Source organism: Callorhinus ursinus, unplaced genomic scaffold (assembly GCF_003265705.2).
Source record: "Callorhinus ursinus isolate GAN/ISIS: 27379988/994484 unplaced genomic scaffold, GSC_fseal_2.0 scaffold15, whole genome shotgun sequence".
Lineage (NCBI taxonomy): Eukaryota > Metazoa > Chordata > Mammalia > Carnivora > Otariidae > Callorhinus > Callorhinus ursinus.
The window spans coordinates 13759660-13783738 of NW_027397077.1; the positions used below are offsets into that span (position 1 = coordinate 13759660).

The 24079-nt window shown below is 41.5% G+C and overlaps 1 protein-coding gene, 1 long non-coding RNA gene and 1 pseudogene across 5 annotated transcripts in view; 2 read left to right on the plus strand and 1 right to left on the minus strand.

Moving 5' to 3' along the window:
* Window positions 1-5199, minus strand: part of DENND6A (DENN domain containing 6A) — a 55555-nt gene extending 50356 nt beyond the window's left edge. The window contains exon 1 of one of the 3 annotated variants that reach the window (XM_025885142.2): window positions 4884-5199. In XM_025885142.2, coding sequence (XP_025740927.1) covers window positions 4884-5123 — 240 coding nt within the window. In that variant the 5' untranslated portion in view covers window positions 5124-5199. The remainder of the gene's footprint in view (window positions 1-4883) is intronic. The other 2 variants (XM_025885141.2, XM_073901410.1) reach the window with 2 other exon arrangements.
* LOC141374201 (uncharacterized) overlaps window positions 1-23875 on the plus strand; it is a 49887-nt gene extending 26012 nt beyond the window's left edge. The window contains exons 1-4 of one of the 2 annotated variants that reach the window (XR_012380907.1): window positions 5358-5492; window positions 20829-20987; window positions 21938-21999; window positions 23764-23875. This is a non-coding gene — a long non-coding RNA (uncharacterized lncRNA). Of the gene's footprint in view, window positions 1-5357; window positions 5493-20828; window positions 20988-21937; window positions 22000-23763 lie in introns of those variants that run through there. The other variant, XR_012380908.1, reaches the window with a different exon arrangement.
* On the plus strand, window positions 22397-23054 carry LOC112834132 (chromatin target of PRMT1 protein pseudogene; annotated as a pseudogene).
* Window positions 23876-24079: the final 204 nt, after the last annotated feature.

Genomic DNA, 24079 nt, shown 5'->3' on the forward strand with positions numbered 1-24079 from the left:
AGTCACATACAACATTCAGTGCTCATTACTTCCAGTGCCCTCCTTAATGCCCATCAACAGTACATTAAAAAGATTATTCACGACCAAGTGGGATTTATTCCTGGGCTGCAAATCAATCAGTGTGATACACCACACTAATAAAAGACAAGAACCAGATGATCCTCTCAATAGATGTAGAAAAAGCATTTGACAAAATATAGCATCCTTTCTTGATAAAAGCTCTCCACCGTGCAGTTCATGTGATTTAAAGGCTCTCAAAAATTCCTCTTTCATTCTCTCTCAAATAAATAAACAAATCTTTAAAAAAAAAAAGAGGGGGAGGCGTTTGGGTGGCTCAGTCAGTTAAGCGTCCAACTCTGATTTTGGCTCAGGTCATTATCTCAGGATGTGGGATGGAGCCCCAAATCAGGCTTCACACTCAGCAGAGTCCACTTGTCCCTCTCCCTCTTCTCCTTCCCTCTTTCCAACCTACCCCCTTAAATAAATAAATAAAATAAGTAAATAAGTCTTTAAAGGCTCTCAGAAATTCAAAACATTTCTAAGATGTGTGTACTGGTAGCAAATAACTCTACACTGTAAAGAAAAAAGAAAAACCACTAAATATCCAAATTAAGAAAAATGGTTAAATAATGTTCCATAAAACTGTACTTATGAAGAGTCTTTAATGATCTGGCAAATTGTTTATGAGAATGTTTATCAATAAAAGCAGACTCTGGGGATGCCTGGGTGGCTCAGTTGAATAAGTGTCTGCCTTTGGCTCAGATCATGATCCCAGGAACCTAGGATAGAGTCCCACATCCGGCTCCTTGCTCAGTGGAAGCCTGCTTCTCCCTCTGCCTGCTGCTCTCCCTGCTTGTGCTCTCTTCCTCTCTCTCTGACAAGTAAATAATTTTTTTTTTTTAAAGCAGACTCTGATAGTAGACCTGTTTGGGGGACTGCTGCCTAGCCCATGCTTTGCAAGTGTCCCCTCCTTTTACAAGTGGCCACTACTGTCCTGAAACGCTGTCTCCTGACACAGATGACTGAACAAAAGGGAGCACCTGACCCATGCTGAGCCAATCAGATACTCCAGTATTTGAATTAAGCTTCAGCCTGGTTCCAGAATACAAAAGTAGAGTTTGGCTAAAATCAGTGTCACAGTAATCCAAAGTCAAGAGAAATTGGGGAGCAGAAACTGAGACCCTTGCAGAAGAAGCCAGCCTCAGCCCAGAGAATAGAACAGGCTTGCAGAGAAAAGCGGAGACAAAAGACCACACAGCTCCTGAGAAACAAAGGCAAAAAGCCTGAGGCTTTCCAAATCCCATGAGGTTCATTCCAGCTTCCTGCAACTGGGTTCCAAGAGACTCCTTACAATCAATCTTTTCTCTTAAATTTGAGAGCGTTTCTGTTCCTAACAATCAAATTAATTGACAGATATGAAATTATGTAAAAAAGAAAAAGCATTAATGAAAATGTCAACTATTAATAGCACTTGTTTCTTAGCATAATTATGAGTGATGTTTTCTAATGTTTATAATTTTCTTTCTTGCCAAGTTTTCAACAATGAGCATATTATTACTCAATCAGGGAAAAAGAGTTGAATAAATGAGGCAATTCTGGATTCAGATAATTAAGGCTTTACTATATAATCAGGTAATTTTAGAGCTGGAAATGACTTAGAGTATATAAAATCTAGAGGATGTGAAACTTTGTTCCAGAGGACACATGGAACCTGTGGTGATGCTCTAGGGCCACTTTGTGGGAAAAGGAAGAAGCTGAGTACACCTCCTATAGTCAACACCTTTTATATTTTCTTTCCAACTTAAAAGATACCCTTCATTGTCCCCTTTACCAAGGACAGGGCCTAACAGACATTTTATGAAAAACGGGCCACTCCCCTAACCACAAAGGTCTTCATCTGATTGTTTGCCCCAAACCAGGCCTGAGTACCTTCCTCTGGTGTCTCCCCTCATTGAAGCGGCTGAAAAGGGCAACTTCACCATAAAGATTATAGAAGCTAAGGAAATAAGTTGCAGGGAGCATGAAGCATGAACAAAATCCCATGAGACAAGAGCATAAGCAAGAGACTTCCAAGTTATGGGCTCTAGCCATTTTATGAAGCCCCAATAGGTTTGTTCCTTGAGTATCTTGAAAAATCTATTGCCTTAACAGCAAGTTTCCTTTTCTGCTTGAGCTATAGCTTAGTTTCTGTTGTCTGCAACCCAATATACACACACAGACCCCATCTCAACCAGGTTAGCCATTGAGGTCCCATATTAGATTTTTATTTACACAGGGAAAAAAGTTCCCCTGCTTTAAAAGAAAAAAAAAAAAAAGTATTGCTTCTACTAGCACAACTTCATTTTACTAGTGAGAAAACTAAGGTTCAAAGGCCTTGTCTTTACAAAGCAAGTTAAGGATTCTCTCCACTGAAAATGAAAAAGGGAATTTCAATACTTCCCAGATACAGACTTACATAGGTCTTACTGAGTCACAGATACAGTTCCAAATATTTCACCAACATTAATTTATCTAATTCTCAAGCAATGTCCTGATGCAGGTACTGTTACAGAGGGAGTGTGAGCCAAGCATAGTAATATGCCCAAAGTCACAGACTCAAATCTAGGCAGTCCAGCTCTGGAGTCTCAGTTCTTGACTGATATGCTATACTGTCTCTTTGTTAAGGATTTAAGCTTAAAATTAACCAAGTGGTACTGTTTATGCATTTGTTTAAAATGTGCAAATGGTACTTTGTCACAACAGATTCTTACATCTCTTTCAATCCTAAAATTCAAAGATGTGATGTCACAGGTGGTTTCTAGGATGTTATAGTCCAAATTTAGTTTTTACCTATTCTTCAATTAATTTCCCTTTGAGTCTCCATGGTTGTGCATTATAGGAATTGGGGCTAGAGCTACTTTATGGCTACTTCTCCAACACAAGTCTATGTTCACATTTTTGTCCCATTACAGCCACCCCACCTGTCCATTTTTGGCCTAGATAGGGCCATAATACAAAAGTGAAATATATTTTTCAACTATTTCATTATATTCATTACTAATTTGTGTTCCTTTTTCTTCTTTTAAAAGTGGCAAGGTACAATATTCTATATTTCTCACGAAAATGAAACAAAATTGTGTTGCAACCCATTTAATGTGTTTATCTTTCTTTGGATTCTTTATTAAGGAATCTTCCCTAACCTCATCCTATGCCTTCTAAAATCAGTGATTCTTAACCTGGGAACAGTGGAAGAGAAGATCCACAGATGACCCCCAGATAGTCCAGAGAAGTATATACACAATTTTGTATTAGCAAGCATTTTTGTAATGGAGTTCATATTTTTTAAAAGATCCAGGATGCAAAAAAAAAGTCAAGAACTACTGACCTAAACTGTTCAGTAGCATATCCCATGGGAAATGAAATTCAAATTAAGTCCTTTAATGATTCACCTTTTTGTAGCATCTCAATTATGCTAAATATTGTTTATTTGGTCAGAAGAACATACTTATAAATTATGTCCCAAATGATGAGGGTCTACAAGAATCTTCTTCAGTTACTTTAAAATACAATCAACAACGCACTCCTAAGTTTATGGTTAAATTGTATTTTACTACATATATAATTTCAGGTTAACATGTCAATGTAAAAGATAGATGACTTATAAATCTCTTAATTCAAAGTCTTTGGAAATGTTGTTTGCCTCAATAAGATAAAGAATTGTTCATGTATTCATTCATTCATTCTATCAAGTAGGTATGGAATACCACTATGTACCAGGCATGGCATTTGGCCCTATCTGCTTCTGTGATTTATTCTTGGTTCCCCTCTAACTTGTAGTCTAAATCTACAAATACAGGTTAAAGCATTTCGTTCATATTTGTATGCCCAGCAACCAGCATAATGCCTAGATCTTAGTGGAAACTTAATGTGTATTGCACTGCATAATGATAAAACAGAGAAGACAGGTTGAATACAAAAGCAGTAGCTTCGCTTTAAGAAAAACCTCCCTGGCCTGTTTTCATAGCTAACTCATGCCACTAAAGTCTGAATGAGGTGGTTCATTAAAATCTGTCATCATCACAAAAATAAACAGACAAAAATTTTCTAAACATACCTCCTTCTAATAAGGTTTTCCTTGGATATAATGACAAGCCATGTCTTATGCTACAAAAGAGACCCTAAACAATGTCAAGAATAAATAACATTCAAAGGCCTTTCAATAAGGCACCCTACCCTAAAGATGTAAAACTTGAATGATTCACAAGCAAGATGAACTATGAAACTATGTTCATCTTGATAACGGCTCTCAGGCCAACTGTTTCAGAAGCAACATCAAGGAATAATAGAAATGATTAAAAAAAAGAAATACTAGAAATGAGGAACAAAAGGGGGAAATGGAGAAAATCATGCTGAGATAAGCATTTCGGTTCAGGCTGAGTGGAATGCTCTCAGAATTACTGGAAATGGCCAAAACGGTCTCGGAGTCTAAAAAGTTGGTTGTGTGAGGTTTGGCTATTATAGTTCACCATATGTCAGGGGCATTATTCGCGTCTTCAACAAGTCCCCAACATCCCGCCTGCAGCCTTCTCCAGGTGCCGCTAACCATTTTAGTTACTCCTATGACACAGGGTTAAAAACAAAAAACAAACAGAAACCAACCTCAACAAGTATTTAGGAACGGCCTAGAGATTACTTTTCACCCCTAGCCGCAGCCCACGATCCTCCCACGGGAACTGCCAATGGACCCCAGCCCGGCCGGACAGGCGGAGGGGCGGCCGGCCACGCCCGGATGCGCGGTAGCCGGGGTCCGGGCTCGCCGGGCCGCGGGCCACACGCTCTGCTGGGGCCGCCTAGGCAAGGGAACTCGGACCAGGCGCCAGGGGCAATGTGCGGCCGGGCCTCACCTCCACGGCTTGGCCCAGCTCCAGGTCGAAGCCCACCACACACACGCAGTGCAGCCAGGCCGAGAAGCCGTCCCAGCGCAGCAGGCCCCGGCCGCGGCCCTCATCCTCTTCGTCGTCCTCCGGCGTGCCTCCCGCCGCCACCACCACGGCCGGTGCCCCGCGCTCCTCGGCCGCCGCCACCGCCTCGTCCAACGGCCCGCGGGAGCCGGGCCCCGAGGCTGCCAGGCCCCGCAGAGCCATCCGCCGCCCCCTTGCTGTTTGCACCGCCCCCACTGCAGACCGCGCAGCAGAGCGCGCCCGGCTCCGCGCAGGCGCAGCCGCCGCTGCCGCAGCCGCAGCCGCCGGGGATGGACTCGGTCGGGGCGGGGCCAGGGCCGGGGCGGAGCCGTGGGCCACGTGACCTTGGGAGCCCGGCTCTGCGCTGGTGCACCCTTGGCCCCGCGCAGACGTGGGGTCATCTTACTGGCTCTTGACTGGGATTGTGAAGCCCGCCCTGGCATCCTTGTTTTAAAGCTCTTCAAGAGTGGTTTATGAATCCTGATACCCTTCTTCGCAGTGCAACGACCAGGGGAGGAATTATTTTTGGAATGACACGTTCATAATTATAAGGTATTATTAAATTATTACCCATAGTGGTAACCGTGGTTAACATTTCCTGAACACTTACTCTGTATCAGTTGATGTGCAAGCAAGTACTTTACAAATATTTACTCTGTTGACTCTTCGCATCATGACCAGTAGGTAGACTTCATTATTTCTTTTTTACAGATAAGGAAATTGAGATTCTGAGAGGTTACATGACTAGCCCAACAAGTACTACAACTTTGATGACGCCTTTCAGTTCACTCTCTCCGTCTGCTGATTCAGAGATCTGTGCCTTCACTTAGCTGTTCCCTCTCCACGAAGGTCCCACCCACCTTTCTGGGCCTGGTTGCCTGTGACTCATTGGACACTCACAACATCTGCAGTGCATTCTGAAATACCAGGTTGGCCTCCATAGCAACCTGTAGATCAGTCTCTCTTAGTAAGGGCCTAGTCTCAGGCAGCTTTGTGGTTGTGGTTGGTGTTTAGATTTTTTTTTTTTAAGATTTTATTTATTTATTTGTCAGAGAAAGAAGGCGCAAGCACAAGCAGGGGGAGCGGCAGGCAGAGGGAGAAGCAGGTTCCCTGCCAAGCAAGGAGCCTGATGCAGAACTCCATCCCAGGACCCTGGGATCATGACCTGAGCCGAAGGCAGATGCTTAACCGACTGAGCCACCCAGGCATCCCTAGATTTTATGTTTAAGTAATTTCTACATCCAGCTGGAACTTACAACCCTAAGATCAAGAGTTGCATGCTCTACCAACTGAACCAGCCAGGCGCCCCAAGAAGCTTTGTATTCTCAGAGATCAGCACAGTGCTGAGCACCCAGGAGGCACTTGGTCTATTGAATTATTACTGATTATTGGTCCAGCGTGATACTACTGATTAGGATTTTATTAAACACCTACCATGCAGAGTATAAACAGCACAATAAAAGTAGATAGGAAACACACAAGAATACCCCAACAGAAAAATGAGTAAAAGACAATGGATAATAACTCACAATAAACAATTTTTTAAGAAAATCACAGTTTTCATGCTTTTACACACATTATCTCATCTAATCCTCCTAGCAACCCAAAAAGGCAGATCGCATTATTCCCCTTTTTACAGGTAAAGATTCTGAGGCTCCATGAGATGATGATGATGCACAACCAATAGGTGGCCTAACGGATTTAAACCCAGATCTCTCTGAGTCAGCCTAAGCTCCTAAGCATTTTGCTGCAGTACCCAGTCAAATTTACCCCACTTGACAAACATTGTTCTGTATATATCATTAAGATTTTTATTTGGAGGGGCGCCTGGGTGGCTCAGTCATTGGGCATCTGCTTTGGCTTAGGTCATGATTTCCAGGTCCTGGGCTCGAGCCCCGCATCGGGCTCCCTGCTCCGCGGGGAGCCTGCTTCTCCCTCTCCCGCTCCCCCTGCTTGTGTTCCCTCTCTCACTGTGTCTCTCTCTGTCAAATAAATAAATAAAATCTTAAAAAAAAAAAGATTTTTATTTGGAGTGTTAACATCAGTATTTCAAGGAAAGGGTCAAGTATCATCAGACATCAACAGTGATGTTTGCTAGAGCCTATTTTTAGTACATACGTTGAACTAGGAACAGCATTAAAGTTAAAAGCCAAGTCTGTGGCCAAAGCAATCTGCCCTCCTACTCTAGAGAACCACTGTAGTTAAAAGAGAAAAACAAGGTTCTGCATTTAAGTTAGTCTTTAAACCTATTATTAGGAAAGAACAGTAGCTTTTATTATTAAAAACAAAATTAGGGCACCTGGGTGGCTCAGTCCGTTAAGCGTCTGCCTTCAGCTCAGGTCATGATCCCAGGGTCTTGGGATCAAGTCCCACGTCAGGCTTCCTGCTCAGCTGGGAGTCTGCTTCTCCCTCTCCCTCTACCCCTCCCCACTGCTCGTGCTCTCTCTCTCTCTCACACACACTCTCTCTCAAATGAATAAATAAAATCTTAAAAAAGAAAACAATTAAAAAGAGCACTGGACTAGCAGTCAGAAGTGCCAGGTCCACCCATAATCATGGTAGGCAAGCTGCTCTAAGACTCAGTTTCTGCATTGATGAAATAGGAATGATCATTCCCAGCCTACTCATCTCACTGATTGTGGGGAAGAGCCAAGCTATCTCAATGCACGCATTTTATGGGTGCTACCTCATATAATAATTAATAAGCTTTAAACACTACTTGTTCCACAGGGCTGGCTCTTTGACATGTGGATACAGACTGCCATTCCTTGAAATGCTGTTGCATAATTTGAATTAAGAGTAATCATGTGGGGCGCCTGGGTGGCTCAGGTAGTTGAGAGTCTGCCTTCAGCTTGAGTCATGATCTCCAGGTCCTGGGATCGAGCCCCTTGTCGGTCTCCCTGCTCAGCGGGAAGTCTGCTTCTCCCTCTCCCTCTGCCTGTCTCCTGTGTGTGCTCTCTCTGTCTCTGTCTCTCTCAAATGAATAAATAAAATCTTTAAAAAAAAAGTAATCTTGCAAAATGTAACAACATATTAAAATGAAAACAACATGTTAAGAGGACTGTAAGTTTGATGAGAAAGATAGCACACCAGGGCTCTAAAACATCTTAAAGGTGGGAAAAAAATTATTTGGTTTGCTTTGGAAAAAACTAGCAAACATCACTAAAATCCTCAAAATCCACAACCACTAGGAGAACAAAAATTGCCTTTTGCTTTTTGTTTCTTTTCATCCTCAAAACTTTCATATTTGACCTTTGCATCATCAATTTTAACCTAGTTGCTATGGTTAATACTTACATGGGGATACGGGGAAAAGTGCTAATACTTCCTTCTTACGATTCTGCACTAGAACCTTTGATTCTGAAAGGATCTTGGATCAGGTCATCTCTCCAAACTTCCCATCCTATTCATGAATCTCCTGATGTTTGGTTAGCCAGCTGCCATTCTAACACCCCTTATTAAGATAAAGTCACTACCTTGCAAAGCCGCTATTTTCTGGATGTTCAAAAGGGCTAGGAAATTCTTCCTTTTATGGCGACAAGATCGATCAGCCACTTTGTAATGTATATTCCTTGGTCTAAGTTGTGCTGGCTGAGATTACAAAGAAGGGTCCAACTCTTGTACGTGATAGCCCTCCCAATTATTGAAAATGGTTATCCCACATCCACATGCCTTCTAGTTTCCAGGGCAAACTCCCCCAGTTCCTCCTACTATTCCTCAAAGGATGTAGTTTGTAGGCCATTCATCATCCTGTTGCCCAACTGGGGCATACTCCAACTTGTCGACATCACTCTTAAAATGCAGTGCCCAGGAGGAAACACCATCCTCCAGGTGTGATCTGACCACCGCAAAGTGTACTATGGGACTATTACCTTACTTGTCCCAGCCGCCAGCCTTCTATTAATGCTGGTTCAGATCACATTTGCTTCTTTTGGCAGGCAGGTCACATCACTGGCTCATGTTGCCTTCACTGTCAACTAAAGCCCTGGGTCTTTTTTCATATGAGGAGTACTTAAGTCAGGGCAGGCTGCTTTAGCCAAGAGTATGACTGGATTCATGGCTCTGCTGCTCTTCTAATATTACCAGCAACACTGAGCACAGGATTAAAAACATTCCAAACTTCTCTATTCACCCCAACCAAAATCTTGGCATTTCAGCAATTTTTATAGTTTAAAAAAAAAAGAAGGGGTGCCTGGGTGGCTTAGTCGGTTAAGTGTCTGACTCTTGATTTCAGCTCAGGTCATGATCTCAGGGTTGTGAGATTGAGCCTGCATAAGATTCTCTCCCTCCCTTTCCCTCTGCCCCTTCCCACTCCCTCTCCGAACGAGGAGGAGGAGGAGGAGGAGGAGGAGGAGGAGGAGAAAAAGGAAAGGGTGAGCTTCTTTAGATAATGGTGTGAATTGCAATGCCAGATATCTGGACTTAATTTTACCGAAAGGGAAAGAGTCCAAGTGCCCTACATATCCATCTACGTAGGCAACCAGAGGACTTCCCTCTTACTTTTGAGTTAAATGCTGCTGCAGCTGCTAGAGCATAAATACACTTGTGGTGGCAAGAAAATATACAGAGAAGTACACAGAGGATCAAGTGCCAGTGTGTTATCAACAGAGACTGAGGTTTACCGCCACACACGTCTGAGAGGCAAAATGCCTAACTGCATGTTTAGAAGAGAGAATCCAGGCAAAGAAGACAATAAAATACACTGTTGGGTGCTCTCTAAGTAGTGTTGGTGAAAGCTTAAAAAAAGGCTGTGAAGAGCTTTGGGTTTTGTCTTTACCTTCCCAGTATCTCCATGACGCCTGGTACATGAGAGGCACTCAGTAAATATTTACTGAATGGATGAATATACTTTAAAAATCTCTAATTGCTGATCTCCTATTTTATAGAATTTTCCTTTCGTGGTCAGTATGAACACATGAGAAGTTAATAAAAAATGTTTCTTAAGTGTAGTTCACTCTAGCTTATGAGAAATAAAGATAGTAACACTTTGCTTATTTGAAGATTTACTTTCCAACTGCCTGACCCAGTTTGTACTAGGAGACAGGTTTAGTAAGCCCAACTAGCAGTCAACATGCAAGACAGAAAAGGTAACCCGTCAAGTTCATGCTCTTTAATCAGAGGTGTGAGACCTTCACTCACAAATTATTTTGTCTAAATTCACACAAAATTCTAACAGGTGTGCTTGCCTAGCTTCCCAGAGTAAGCAGCAAATAAAGAAAGTGAGGACGCTTGGGGCTGAGCATGAAAAGAGCAGAAAACAAAAGGCTTTTAGGTTAATAGAATGGAAGGAAAAGGAAAAAAGGAATCAGAAAACAAAAGAGTTTGGAAGAATACACAGTAAACTATTAACAGGGGGAATAGGAATTGTGGGAAATATAAGCGCTGGTAAATAGAAATAGGGAACTTTGCTTTCTATCTTATACAACTCCATTTTTTTAGTTAGAGAGGGCATACATTGCTTTTGTAACTAAACATTAAGAGACAATAAGAGTGTAATAGAGCTGCTTATAAAAGTGAAAAATTGGAAATCACCTAACTGTCCAACAATAGGGGATTGGCTGAAAAATATCATATATCCACACAATAGACTAATATATAGTCATTTAAAATGTTATAGAAGAATATTGTATAGCAGAAAAATGTTGAACATGTATATTTTAAGTAGAAAAAAGTAGGTCACAAAATGAAATACAGTGAATGATCCTATTGTAATGGACTTATATGCAATAAAAAAGAAAAAAGACACTAGAGTTGATACAAAATATCCGGACATAGGAGAAATCTTCTGCTTGGAATTAAACATTTCTTTTTCTTCATCTATGTAATATCCAATATCTCTATAACTGAAAGCTTTTTTTATAGGTATAATGAGAAATCAGCTAAAAGAGAAGGGAAAGAAATTACAGTGGTTTCACTAATATCTTTGTGGTAGAAACTGCTATGCCACTATGATGATTAATTGTATGTGTCAACTTGACTGGGCCACGGATGTCCAGATAGTTGATTAAATATTATTCTGGGTGTGTCTATGAGGGCGTTTCCAGATGAGATTAACATTTGAATTGGTAGACTTGAGTAAAGCAAAGTGCCCTCCCCAGTGTGGGTGGGCCTCATCCAATTCATTGGAGGCCTAGAGAGAACAATGAAGGCTGAGTAAGGAAGAATTTGCTCTCTGCCTGACTGTCTTTGAACTGGAGTATTGGTCTTCTCTTGCCTTCTGACTCAGACTGAAACTGCATCTTAAACCCTCAACTCTCCTGGTTTTCAGGTCTTTGGACTAGGAGAGAAACTAAACCTTTGACTCTCCAGGGTCTCCAGCTTGCCACTGCACATCATGGGACTTCTCAGCCTACACAAGCACACAGGTCAATTCCATATAATAAATATATCTCCCCACCCACCCACCCAGGATATATCTCCATTCTATTGGTTCTGTTTCTCTGGAGACTAATACAGACTTTGGTACTGAGAGTGGAGTGCTACTATAACAAATAGCTAAAAATGTGGAATGGATAATGGGTTGGGGCTAGAGGAGTTTGGATGTGCAAAGAATATGGCTGTTAAGGGGAATGATTCTTGTGAGGACTCACAAAGAAAAGAGGAGAGCTGCAGAAGAAGCTTCTGTCTTTTTAGAGAATATGTAAATAATCATCAAAAGAATGTTAATAAAATATGGATGGTAAAGGCCATTCCAGTGACATCTCAGAGGAAAATGAGGAACATATTATGGTACAACAAAGGAAAGGTGATCCTTCTTAAAAAATGGCAAAAGAACTTGGCTGAACTATATTTTAGTGTTTTGTGGAAGGTAAAATTTGCAAGATACTGAGGAGACTTCTAAGCAAAGTATTTAAAAGGCGGTTTGGATCCTCCTGACTGCTTATAGTAAAATGCAAGAGAGAAATGAATCAAAGGAATTGTTAAGCAAAAATTAACCAGAACTTAAAAGATTTGGAAAATTCTCAGCCTATTCATACTGGAAGAAAAAAAAAGATAAAGATTGTTCTGAAGAGAACACTAGCATGTGACCAAACAACAGTTTGATTAGTATGGATGTGAACCACAGACCTAATCAGTCACCCCAACGCAAAGCGAAGGAAACCTATCAGACAGACTTCTTAGCTCCTACAGGGCTGGACCATAGAGCTCTGCAGTTGCGAACATGTGCTATTCTTTAAGACAAAGAGAATAACCACAAAGGTGATTCAGAGATCATTGGGGCTGCCTCCTCAGTTTCAGTGTGTGTGTGTTGGGGGGGTGGGGGGTGGTAGTGGCTATTGTTTCAGTTCAGCACACCAGATAGCAGCCACCTGAAGCCTGGGGGCAGGGCCCCCCAGAGCTTAGGGAGTGCGACCCCCACCTGGCAAAACTGCAGAAGCAGAACTACCACCTCATTAGGTCTGAAAGCAGAGCATCCAACAAAAAGGATTATTCTCAAGCCTCAAGATTTTAATGTTATTTGCCTTCCTGGAGGTTTTAGAATTACTTGGATTCTGACACCCTTTTCTTTCTTCCAATTTCTCTCTTTTGGAATGGGAATGTCTATCCTATGCCTGCCCCACCATTGTATTTTGGAAGCACATAACTTACCTAGTTTTGTAGGTTCATAGCTAGAGAGGAATTATACATCAAGATGAATCATATCTCACCCACATCTGATTTAGATGATGTATTAATGCGTCTTTGAAGTTTAGACTTTAGAATTGATGCCAAAATGAGTTAAGACTTTGGGGGCCATGAGGATTGAATGAATGGATTTTGAATTCAAGAACATGAATTTGGGGGGCCAAGGGTAGAGTATAAATGTCTGTGTCTCCCCAAAATTCATATGTTGAAGGTCTAACTACCAATGTAATGGTATTTGGAGCTAGAAAACAATTAGGTTTAGATGAGGTCATAGGGCCTCATGATGGGATAGTGTCCTTATAAGAAGAGACCAGAGCTCGCTCTCTGCTATGTAAGAACACAAGAAGGGGGTCATCTGCAAGCCATGAAGAGATCCCTCACCAGGGAACTAAATCATTCAGCACCTTGATCTTGGACTTCCTAGCCTCCAGAACTGTGAGAAGTAAATATCTACTGTTTAAGCCACCCAGTCCATGATATTTTGTTATAGCAGCCCAAGCTGACTTACACAGCCACCCAGTATCCATTATCCCCCTATTCCTTAGGAATACAGTATAGTTTAATTTGAAGTAGCACTGAGCACAATTAAAATGCTGTTTTTCTCAGCCTCCATAGAAGATATATGTGACCATGTAATAGACAAAATGTATGTAAAAGTGTTGATTGGGGCATCTGGTTATACTCTTTAAAAAGCACACAGAAGGGGTGCCTGGGTGGCTCAGTCATTAAGCTTCTGCCTTCGGCTCAGGTCATAATCCCAGAGTCCTGGGATCAAGCCCCACATTGGGCTCCCTGCTCAGCCAGGAGCCTGCTTCTTCTCCCCATGCTTGTGTTCCCTTTCTAGCTCTCTCTCTCTCTGTGTCAAGTAAATAAATAAAATCTTAAAAAAAAAAAACACAGAAAAAAGTAAATAAACACACCAAGCATTTCTTGCCCTTTTGTACTCTTCTGTTTTCTCCTACTACCAACCTAGACATGAAGGTCAAAATTCCAGCAGCCATTTTGGGACAATGAAGAAAATATCAAGAGACTCACATCCATAAGGCACCAAACCAATGCCAGCAACAACCTGTCTCTGGACTTCTTAAAAATTAACTCTTGGGCGCCTGGGTGGCTCAGCTGGTTAAGCGACTGCCTTCAGCTCAGGTCATGATCCTGGAGTCCCTGGATCGAGTCCCACATCGGGCTCCCTGCTCAGCAGGGAGTCTGCCTCTCCCTCTGATCCTCCCCTCTCATGTGCTTTCTCTCTCTCTCATTCTCTCTCTCAAATAAATAAATAAAATCTTTAAAAAAATATTAACTCTTATTGGGGCGCCCTGGGTGGTTCAGTCGGTTAAGCATCCAACTCTTGATTTTGGCTCAAGTCATGATCTCAGGGTCATGAGATTGAGCCCCGCATTGGGCTCTGTGCTCAGCACAGAGTCAGCTTGGGATTCTCTCTCTCCCTCTCCATCTGCCCCTCCCTCAACCCCACTTGCATTCTCTGTCTTAAAAAAAAAAAAATTAACCCTCATCCATTTAAGCCCCTGTAGTTAGAACTGTCACTTGCAGCTAAATGTAATTCATAACTGACATGAGTCAACTTTCGCATTAAAGCTTCTACAACATACAAAGCTACATCAGAAAGCTCAAATGGGGACGCCTGGGTGGCTCAGTCGGTTAAGTATCTGCCTTCGGCTCAGGTCATGATCCCAGGGTCCTGAGATCAAGCCCAGCAATGGGCTCCCTGCTCAGCGGAGAGTCTGCTTCTCCCTCTCCCTCTGCCTGCTGCTCTGCCTACTTGTGCTCTCTCTCTCTCTGTCAAATAAATAAATAAAATTTTTTTAAAGATTTTATTTATTTATTTGAGAGAGAGAGAATGAGAGACAGAGAGCACGAGAGGGAAGAGGGGCAGAGGGAGAAGCAGACTCCCCGCTGAGCAGGGAGCCCGATGTGGGACTCCATCCCAGGACTCCAGGATCATGACCTGAGCCGAAGGCAGTCGCTTAACCAACTGAGCCACCCAGGCGCCCAATAAATAAAAATTTTAAAAAAGAAAAAAAGGAAGCTCAGATGTTAGAAACACATTTGTGTTTAGAGTTGACTTCTCAGTTAATTACTTTTATGCAAAAACAGACCAAAAAATAGTTTTGTGGAGCAAGGCTTTGTTTTTTGTTAGTTTTGTTGTGGATGCGTACTGCTCCCACTTGTCCATCATCCATTGTACCATCTTCTGCCTGAGAGTCCCAAGTTTTTCTACAGGAAGCCACCCTACCATCATTCTCAGTCCATGAGATTCAGGAGGAGGTAAATGCTATCCCTGAACTCCAGTGTGGACACCCAACCCAGTCCTAGCCAATCAGTGTATTCCATATACCTAGAACAATGATAAGTACAGGCCCATCCTCATGCATGACCCAATCAAACAGTGCAACTTAACGCTGGAAGTCATTTGACCTGTTCTGAAAGAGGCACTGTCCTAACATCAGGATTGCAGAGAGGATAGAATGTAAGCTTGGAGCTGTTAGCAGCCTTATCACTATAAATGAAAAGCTGGACACAGAATGGAGCCAGCAGAGGAAAAAACAAGAAATGCAAAGAGTAAGACTAAGTCCTAATGACATCATTCAGCCCTGGATTCAGCCAAGTCTGACCTTTGTAGATACATGAGTCAAATATATTTTCTTTCTTGGTTGAACCAGTATGAGCTACATTTTCTGACATTTGCAACTATGAGAGTCCTGACTAATATAGTTACACATGGTAAATAATCCTGAATCATCATATTAGCCTTTTACCAACCACATCAAGTGCTCATATGAAATCTCCCCTGTGGGTTTATTTACCAAAAAATCAGTATTATAGCATACTAACATAATGCATTGCTTCTAGGTTTTTATATTATAAAATAACCTACAAATTAGTTTTTTAAGATTTTGTTTATTCATCTGAGAGAGAGAGAGAGAGAGAGAGCGCGCGTGCACAAAGAGGGGGAGGGGCAGAGAGAGAAGGAGAAGCAGACTCCCTGCTGATCAGGAGCCCGATGCAGGGCTTGATCCCAGGACCCTGGGATCCTGACCTGAGCCAAAGGCAGACGCTTAAGTGACTGAGCCATCCAGGCACCCCTCTAGGACCTTACAATTTAACAGAGCAGACAAAACATTAATGCTAATAACAGTTATACAACATTCTCTGAAAATTAGAGAATAATAAATAATATCTAGGGGCGGTTAAAAAAAATCTGTAGTATTATTACAGACGCTGGAGTTCTTAGAGATCCAACAATTCTTTCAACACATGGTTGAGGAAACTGAAACTCAAAGAGCCAGTGACTTAGTTCCCATGGCAAAATCCCGCTAGAAGCCAGACCTCCTTAGACACAGTCCAACATTCTTTCTTACTACCCCACCCTACCTCTGTTAGGAGAACAGCAAAATACTAAGAAGTTTCTCCAACTATAATTTTTCTTCTGTGTAACCTAAAGAGGAGAATCTCAAAGACCACACTAAAATAAGTTTGATTCTCTTTTTATCATTTACAGAGGCAAAATAGTAAGGCTCTGCCTCAGTTATCGGAGTTTGCCTTCAATTTCTGTTGTGGTTTTTCTCCCATTGACTTTTGTTTTTTGTTAGACTAACCTTGAATGTGTAGCATTCCTGCCTGGAAAAAAATTCCAAACAGCTTATTTTGACCATATTTGTTGTCTTCTGTATTCTGGGCAAACTAACGGAGTCTGATAACCCATACTAAAGGAGTTACCTAAGTTAAAATTAATCCAGAAAGTCTTCTTGGCTGACTTCCTAGCCAGGTAGTACCAGCCTGCATAAAATACTAGGACACTGCAAACTCTAATTCTGTTGTAAGAGTTGTGTCTAAGGAAAATAAAGGAAATGCAATGATTCCAAACTGGACTGCTGTTCCTAGACACCCAAGAATTTCCAAAGAATACTAGTTCTCATTAGAAATAATTGCTATAAAGTTTGTATTTTTGCAATGTCACTGAGGTGGGAACCCCCTATGAATAATTTGAGAAAGTGGATTAAAAATTTTGTTTCAAAGAAGAACAAAGTCAGAGGACTCATTCCCTAATTACAAACCTTACTATAGAGCTACAGTTATCAAAACAGTGTGATACTAGCTTAAGGACAGATGTATAGACCAATGGACTAGAATAGAGAGCCTTGAAATAAACCATTGCATATATGGCCAGATGATTTTTCAACAAAGGCACCAAGATCATTCCATAAGGAATGGATGGTCTTTTCAACAAATGGTGCTAGAAAAATTGGATACCCATATGTAAAAGGATGAAGGTGAACCCTTACTTTACACCATATACAAAAATACGGTTGACCCTTGAACAACACAGGTTTGAACTGCATGGGTCCATGTATGTGTGGATTTTTAAAATAAATACAGTACTGTAAATGTATTTTCCTTAAGATTTTCTTAATAACATTTTGCTTTTCTCTAATTTATTGTGAGAATTCAGTATATAATACATATAACATACAAAATATGTGTTAATCAATTGTTTATGTTATTGGTAAAGCTTCTAGTCAACAGTAGGCAATTAGTAGTTAAGTTTTGGGGGACTCAGAAGTTATATGTAGATTTTCAACTGTGCAGGGGGTTGGTACTCCTAACCCCCATGTTGTTCAAAAGTCAACTATAACTCAAGGCGGATCAAAAACTTAAACATGGGAGCTAAACCTATAAAGTTCTTAGGAAAAAATATAGGAAAAAGGCCTCATGACATTGCATTTGGCAATGATTTCTCGGATATGACATCAGAAGTGCAGGCAACAAAAGAAAAAAAAGTAAATTGAACTTCATCAAAATCGAGAACTTTTGTGCATCAAAGGAGACCATCTACAGAGTGAAAAAGCAACCTACAGAATGGGAAGAAATGTTTGCAAATTATTTATCTGATCAGAGCTTAACATCTAAGAATTAATATGGAAAGAACTCCTACAACTCGAACAACAGCAAAGAAACAACACAATTCAAAAATGGGCAAAGGACTTGAATAGACATTTCTCCAAAAAAGATATACAGATAGCCAATAAGCACATGAAAAGTTGCTCAGAAACATTATTAATGAGGGGAATGCAAATAAAAAACACAGTGAGAAACCATTTCACACTCACGAGGATAGCTATTACCACAAACAAACAAAACCCAGAAAATAACAAGTGTTAGTTTGGGAACCCTTGTACATTGCTAGTGGGAATATGACACATCCACTATAGAAAACAGCATGGAAATTCTTCAAAAAAAAAAAAAAAAAAAAAGAATTACCCTAATACATAGTCCATACATAGTCCAGCAACCCCACTTCTGGGTATATACTATTCAAAAGAATCGAAAGCAGGGACTCAAATGAATGTTTGTACTTCAGTGTTTGTAGCAGCATTATTCACAATAGCCACATTGTGGAAGCAATCCAAATGTCCATCTATATGTGAAGGGATAAACAAAATGTATATATGTATATATATACAATGAAATATTATTCAGCCTTAAAAGAATAAAATTCTGACACATGTTACAACATAGATGAACCTTGAAGATATTATGCAAAGTGAAATTAAGCTAGACACAAAAAGCAATGATTGTATGATTTCGCTTAATAGGAGGTACCTAGACTGGTGGGGATGGAAGAGAGAGATTGGGAGGAGGAGGGAATGGGACGTTATTGTTTAGCAGGTACAAAGTTTCATTTTGGGATGCTGAAAAGGTTCTAGAGATGGATAGTGGTAATGGTTGCACAACAGTGTGAATGGACTTAATGGTGCTGACCTGAATGCTTAAAATTGGTTAAAAGGGTAAATTTTATGTTACATGTATTTTACAATAGAAGAAATTTGGGCTTTAGGCACATAAGTATATTGAAAATAATTTTTAAGAGCCAGACTTGCTAATTGGTAGGATTTTGGGGGGGGGTCAAACTTTAGTAGGTTCTTTGGAGTTCCATTCATTCATTTTCAGTATATGCTTTGAAGTTCCATTCATAAATACTCATTGACAACTTGCTGAGGTTACAAAAATGAGCAAAGCAGACGTCGTTGCAATCACAGCAAGCTTACAGTTTTTTGGGGGAAACAGCTTAAAAGAAAGTCAACAAACAACTATAATAATGATGAGTTGGAGTGCCTGGGTGGCTCAGTCGGTTAAGCATCTGCCTTTGGTCATGATCCCAGGGTCTTGGGATTGAGCCCCACCTCAGGCTTCCTGCTCAGCGGGGAGCCTGCTTCTCCCACTTCCCCCTGCTCGTGCTCTCTCTCTCTCTCACTATGTCTCTCTCTCAAATAAATAAATAAAATCTTTTAAAAAATAATGATAAATTATGTTAAGTGTGAAGAAGTAAACATCATGGGAAGATGCAGATTAATGGGAGTGGGGGAAGACTTACTTTAGATGGATCTGATAGATGGTGTATTTGTCTGCTAGCGCTGAGTGATATAATGAAGGTATTAGGTCTTTGTCCCTAGTTCCTGGCACACTGCTCCTAAAACCCTTGGAATCTCTGGCATGATAAGAGTGTCTTTTGTGTGCTAAAGAGATGACTCATGGCAGGGGTCCCTAAATAGCTTCGGGATGGGGGTTGGTTGCCAGAAAGACCAAGGCATGATTAGAGGGTTGGAACTTTCAGCCCTGCTCCAAGAGAGAAGAGGAGCTGGGTATTGAATTAATCACTAGTGGCCAGTGATTTAATCAACCATGCCTCCATAATGAAACCTCCATAAAGACCCCTAACTGGTGGGATTTGGAGAGCTTCTGGGTTGGTGAACACATGGACATACTGAGAGGGTGGTGCACCCAGAGAAGGCATGGAATCTGTACCCTTTCCCCCATACTTTGTTCTATGCCTCTCTTCCATGTGACTGTTCCTGTGTTGTGTCTTTTATAATAAACGAGGAAGAGTAAGTAAAGTGTTTCCTTGAGTTCTGAGAGCTGTTCTAGCAAATTATCAAACCTGAGGAGAGGGTTGTAGGAACCCCTGATTTTTAGCCAGTTAGTCAGAAACACAGGTGGCAACCCAGGACTTCCAAATGACATCCGAAGAGAGAGCAGTCTTATGGGACTGAGCCCTTTAATTCCAGGGATCCCACTGGCCTAGGACACTTTCAGTTTGTAGGCTCCAGTGCTTGAACTTCAACTCTGGTCCATCAGCAGAGAAGGCTGATGCAACAGAGAGATGTAGGATATACAAACATTACATAACCCAGGACTTAAGTAGCATGATCTTTCACTTCTCTTGCACCCTTTTCTAATAGTGTGTTAATTTATCCCCGCCCCCATCTCTTTTCCCTTGCTTTGCACTGTGTATTTTAAGTAAATAAACTGTGTGACTCAAGCATTTTAATTTGATCTGTGAGTGCTTCTGTTCTATAATTTTTGGGATACCCTGCCTGATAGTATAATTGATGTTTACCATTGCCATCAAGGTAATTTCCCATAGAACAAAAGGCCTCAAAATGGGAAAAGCTCAGGGGTGCCTTGGTGGCTCAGTCACTTAAGCGTCTGCCTTCAGCTCAGGTCATGATCCCAGGGTCCTGGGATCGAGCCCCACATTGGGCTCTCTGCTCAGCAGGGAGTCTGTTTTTCCCTCTCCCTCTCCCTGCAGCTCTGTCTGCTTGTGCTGTCTCTCTGTCAAATCAATAAATAAAATCTTTTTTTTTTAAAGGAAAAGTTCAGTGTGTTCTAGAACTGCACTGCCCAATATGATGGCCACTAGCCACATGTGGCCATTTAAATTTAAAATAACTAAAATTAAAATTTATTTTTAAAAAGGTTTTTACTTATTTATTTGAGAGAGTGTGTGCGTACAAGAAGCGGGGCGGGGGGGATAGAAGGAGAGCAGGAAGTCTGACAAAAGGCTTGATCCCAGTGTCCTGAGATCATGACCTGAGCTGAAGGCAGATGCTTAACCGACTGGGCCACCCAGACGCCCCCTAAAATCAAATATAATTTAAAATTCATTTCCTCAGTTACACTAGCCATATTTCAAGGGCTTAATAGCTACATGTCGTTGGTGGACACCAATGGCAACTGGACATTGCAGAAGAACACTTCTGCTATTGTAGAATGCTCTGTTGGGCAGTGATGTTTTGGAAACTTAGAGGAGGCCTATGGGGTCAGAAGGTAATGATGAGGAAGGTGGCTGGAGATGAGTTTGTGGGAGAAGGAGGTGTCAAATCATGCACGGGACTTATGGATCATGTTACAGTTTGAACTGTAGTCTAAGTACAGTATATATAATTTGGTTTATATTTTTAGATGATTCCTTCTGGTTATTGACTGGAGAATGGATTGGAAGATGTGCAGAAAAGAGTTAGCATAGCCAGCCTGCTATTTTTTGAAAGTGTGGCTTACAAGATTGATCCTTGGCTCATGTTTGGCAACTCAGATTTTGGAAGGGTTCCCACCACCTAGATGGTAAGAATGGCTCATTTTGCTTAAACTGTTTGTAGAAACTATGTGCTTTCTCCTGGACACCTACTTTCCTTTGAGGACTCTGGAATTTGTACCTGCTAGGCAGAGGATGCCTATGTGACTAGCCCTCAATAAAATCCCTGGTCACTGAGTTTTGTTTTGTTTTGTTTAAGATTTTATTTATTTATTTGGCAGAGAGATAGCGAGAGCAGGAACACAAGCAGGGGGAGTGGGAGAGGGAGAAGCAGGTCTCCCACTGAGCAGGGAGCCTGATGCGGGGTTCGATCCCAGGACCCTGGGATCATGACCTGAGCTGAAGGCAGATGCTTAACTACTCAGCCACCCAGGAGCCACCCTGGTCACTGAGTTTTAAACAAACTTCCCTGATTGACAACATTTCACATGTGTTGTCATAACCCATTGCCAGGGGGAATTAAGCACATCCTGTGTGACTCCAATGGGAGAAGACTCTTAGAAGCTTGGGCCTGTTTTCCCCTGGACTTTGCCCCATGGCCTTTTCCCTTTGCAAACTTTGCTTTGAATTCTTTTGCTGTAATAAATCACAGATAGTCATGAGGACAACTATATTCTGAGTCCTGTGAGTCTTCCTAGCAAATCATTGAACATGGGGAGTGGTAGTCTTGGGGATCCCTGCCAGAGGAGGAGGAGACAACACTGAGGGGAAAAACCATTTAAGAAGCAATTTCAGTCATCCATCCAGGTGAGATACAGTGATGACTTGGACTGGAATGGTGGCAGTTAATATAGAGAGAATCAAATCAAAATTTTCAAAATGTTATCTTCATTGCAGAAATACAGACTTAAGGAGGGAATCCTCAGCTGATAATAGTGTTGGGAAATTTGTTTCTTTCTCCTCAGTTCCCCACTTCTTTTTTGCGTTTTAACTTAGAATCAATTTACTAAATATGTATGTATCTGTCTATAACTTTCAGAGGGTGAAACCAGCTATATGTAACTCATGCATCTTCTTCATTATCCATATCCACCAAAATTTGTAAGTTTTCCCCTTTAAGTGATTTTTATTTCTGTCCCTTCTGTCTCTCCTTTCTCACTGCTGATCCTAGCATTGTATCTCTTGAGTTCATATTAATGCATCGATTTAGGAAGTCAGTCTTCCTAATATCAGGTTCACCCACATAATATGATCTTTCTTAATCACCAATCCCTTCCTACTCTCATTACATTAAATTCTTTTACCTCAGTTTCACAACTCTCCCATAACCTATCCCCACCCTATCTGGCTTAACTGCCCATCTGGATCCTCTCTGACGCTTGTCCCCTCCTTAGGGCTCCACCGACCCAATGTGCTCATTCCTAGTCCAAGGCGTTAGTGATGCACTTTCTCTGTTTTCTCTCTCCTTATCTCTTTCTGACTTATTCAAGCTCCCTTGATGCCAGTGAATATTCGGGCTTCGATCCAGGCACGGTTAGGCTGACCCATAGGGACCCTGGCCAGGGGAGCAATGGGAGGACGAGTCCTGCCCATAATCCAGAGAGGTTTACCCCGAGGAGGACTATGTGGGGGACGTGTCACCAGAACCCTGCTTAGGGGCGGGATGTCGCTCCAAAGTCAAAACCTGCTCCAAGGGGGACAAGCCGTAGCTCCCCGAATGGGCTTAAGAAGAGGTGGTGTTCAAGGTCGTGGAGGTCCTGGGAGAGGGGGCCTAGGAAGTGGAGCTATGGGTCGTGGAGGAATCGGTGGTAGAGGTTGGGTATGATAGGTCGGGGAAGAAGGGGCTTTGGAGGTCGAGGCTGAGACCCTCGACGAGGGAGAGGTGCCCTCACTCTCCCTGTACTGACCAAGGGGCAGCTGGACAACCAGTTGGATGCATACATGTCAAAAACAAAAGGACACCTGGATGACGAGTTGGATGCCTACATGGCACAAACAGATCCAGAAACCAATGACTGAAACCTGCCCACCCTCCTATGAGAGACTCTTGTTCAAAAGTCGCCACATCTGTAAATGACCTTGAGATAACAGATGGAGAAGAAACCTGATTGATGCTGGAAGGACCTATCACAATAGGCTATGGACCTAACTTGCCACCATTTGTGCATTTAGTGTGTTCCTTTTACTTTTTTGAAACTGTGTTGTATGAAACCCTTTTTTCCTCTGGAAAAAAAAAAAAGAAGAAAACAAGAAAAGGAACCACTGTAGGGGCTCTAAGAGGATGAAATTAGATCTTGCTGAGGGTTCAGAAAAGGTTACATAAAGATAGACTCATTATAGAATGCCCTTGAAGTCTTGAACCCTTTTGAGAGAGAAAAGAGACTTTTGTTTTTGGTTTTCTAATTTTTTGAAAGAATGATTTTTTAATCTAAAAAAACACTGTTGGGGGTGGATGCAGGAGTCTGGAATACAAATTATTCTCTCTTTCTCAATCCAGGTCCCTCTTCATTAAGATTCAGACTTCATTTAAATTTAATTTGCAAGAGGTATCATTTTTATTAATTTAACATTTAATATCTATTAATGAAGATTCAAACTGTGTAATTTAATTTCATAATAGTTATGCAACCGTAGTGCTACCATTCTTTCACCCACTCTATTTGACCTTCATGTCACTGGTAGGAGCCTTGATATGGTCTGTAGGGATAAGGAGGTAAACCAGCAAACTGTAGGCACCAGGTACCTATTTCAGCCCTTGTCTCTGCCCCTTAGCTCCCAGGCCCTGGAGAATGGTATAGTGTTCAGGTATATAATATCACTAACTGGTGAGTAATATACCTGCCATTCCTCCCTTGCTTTTCCCAGGCACTCTTCCAACAGGATTGACTATGAAACTAGCTGGCCTGATACAAGATATTGGTGAAGAGGAACACAGTGACTTAAAGCATCAGACACAAGAAAAGCATTCTCTTTTTTTTTTTTAATTTTTTTATTGTTATGTTAATCACCATATATTACATCATTAGTTTTTGATGCAGTGTTCCATGATAAGCATTCTCTTTTATTACATAAGAAAATACCAAGGAGCAGAAAAATAAATATTATTTGATAGGAACATCTACATTTCATTTGTCTATTAGTGACTGATAACCAATAAAAAATGAATTCTGGAATGCTATTT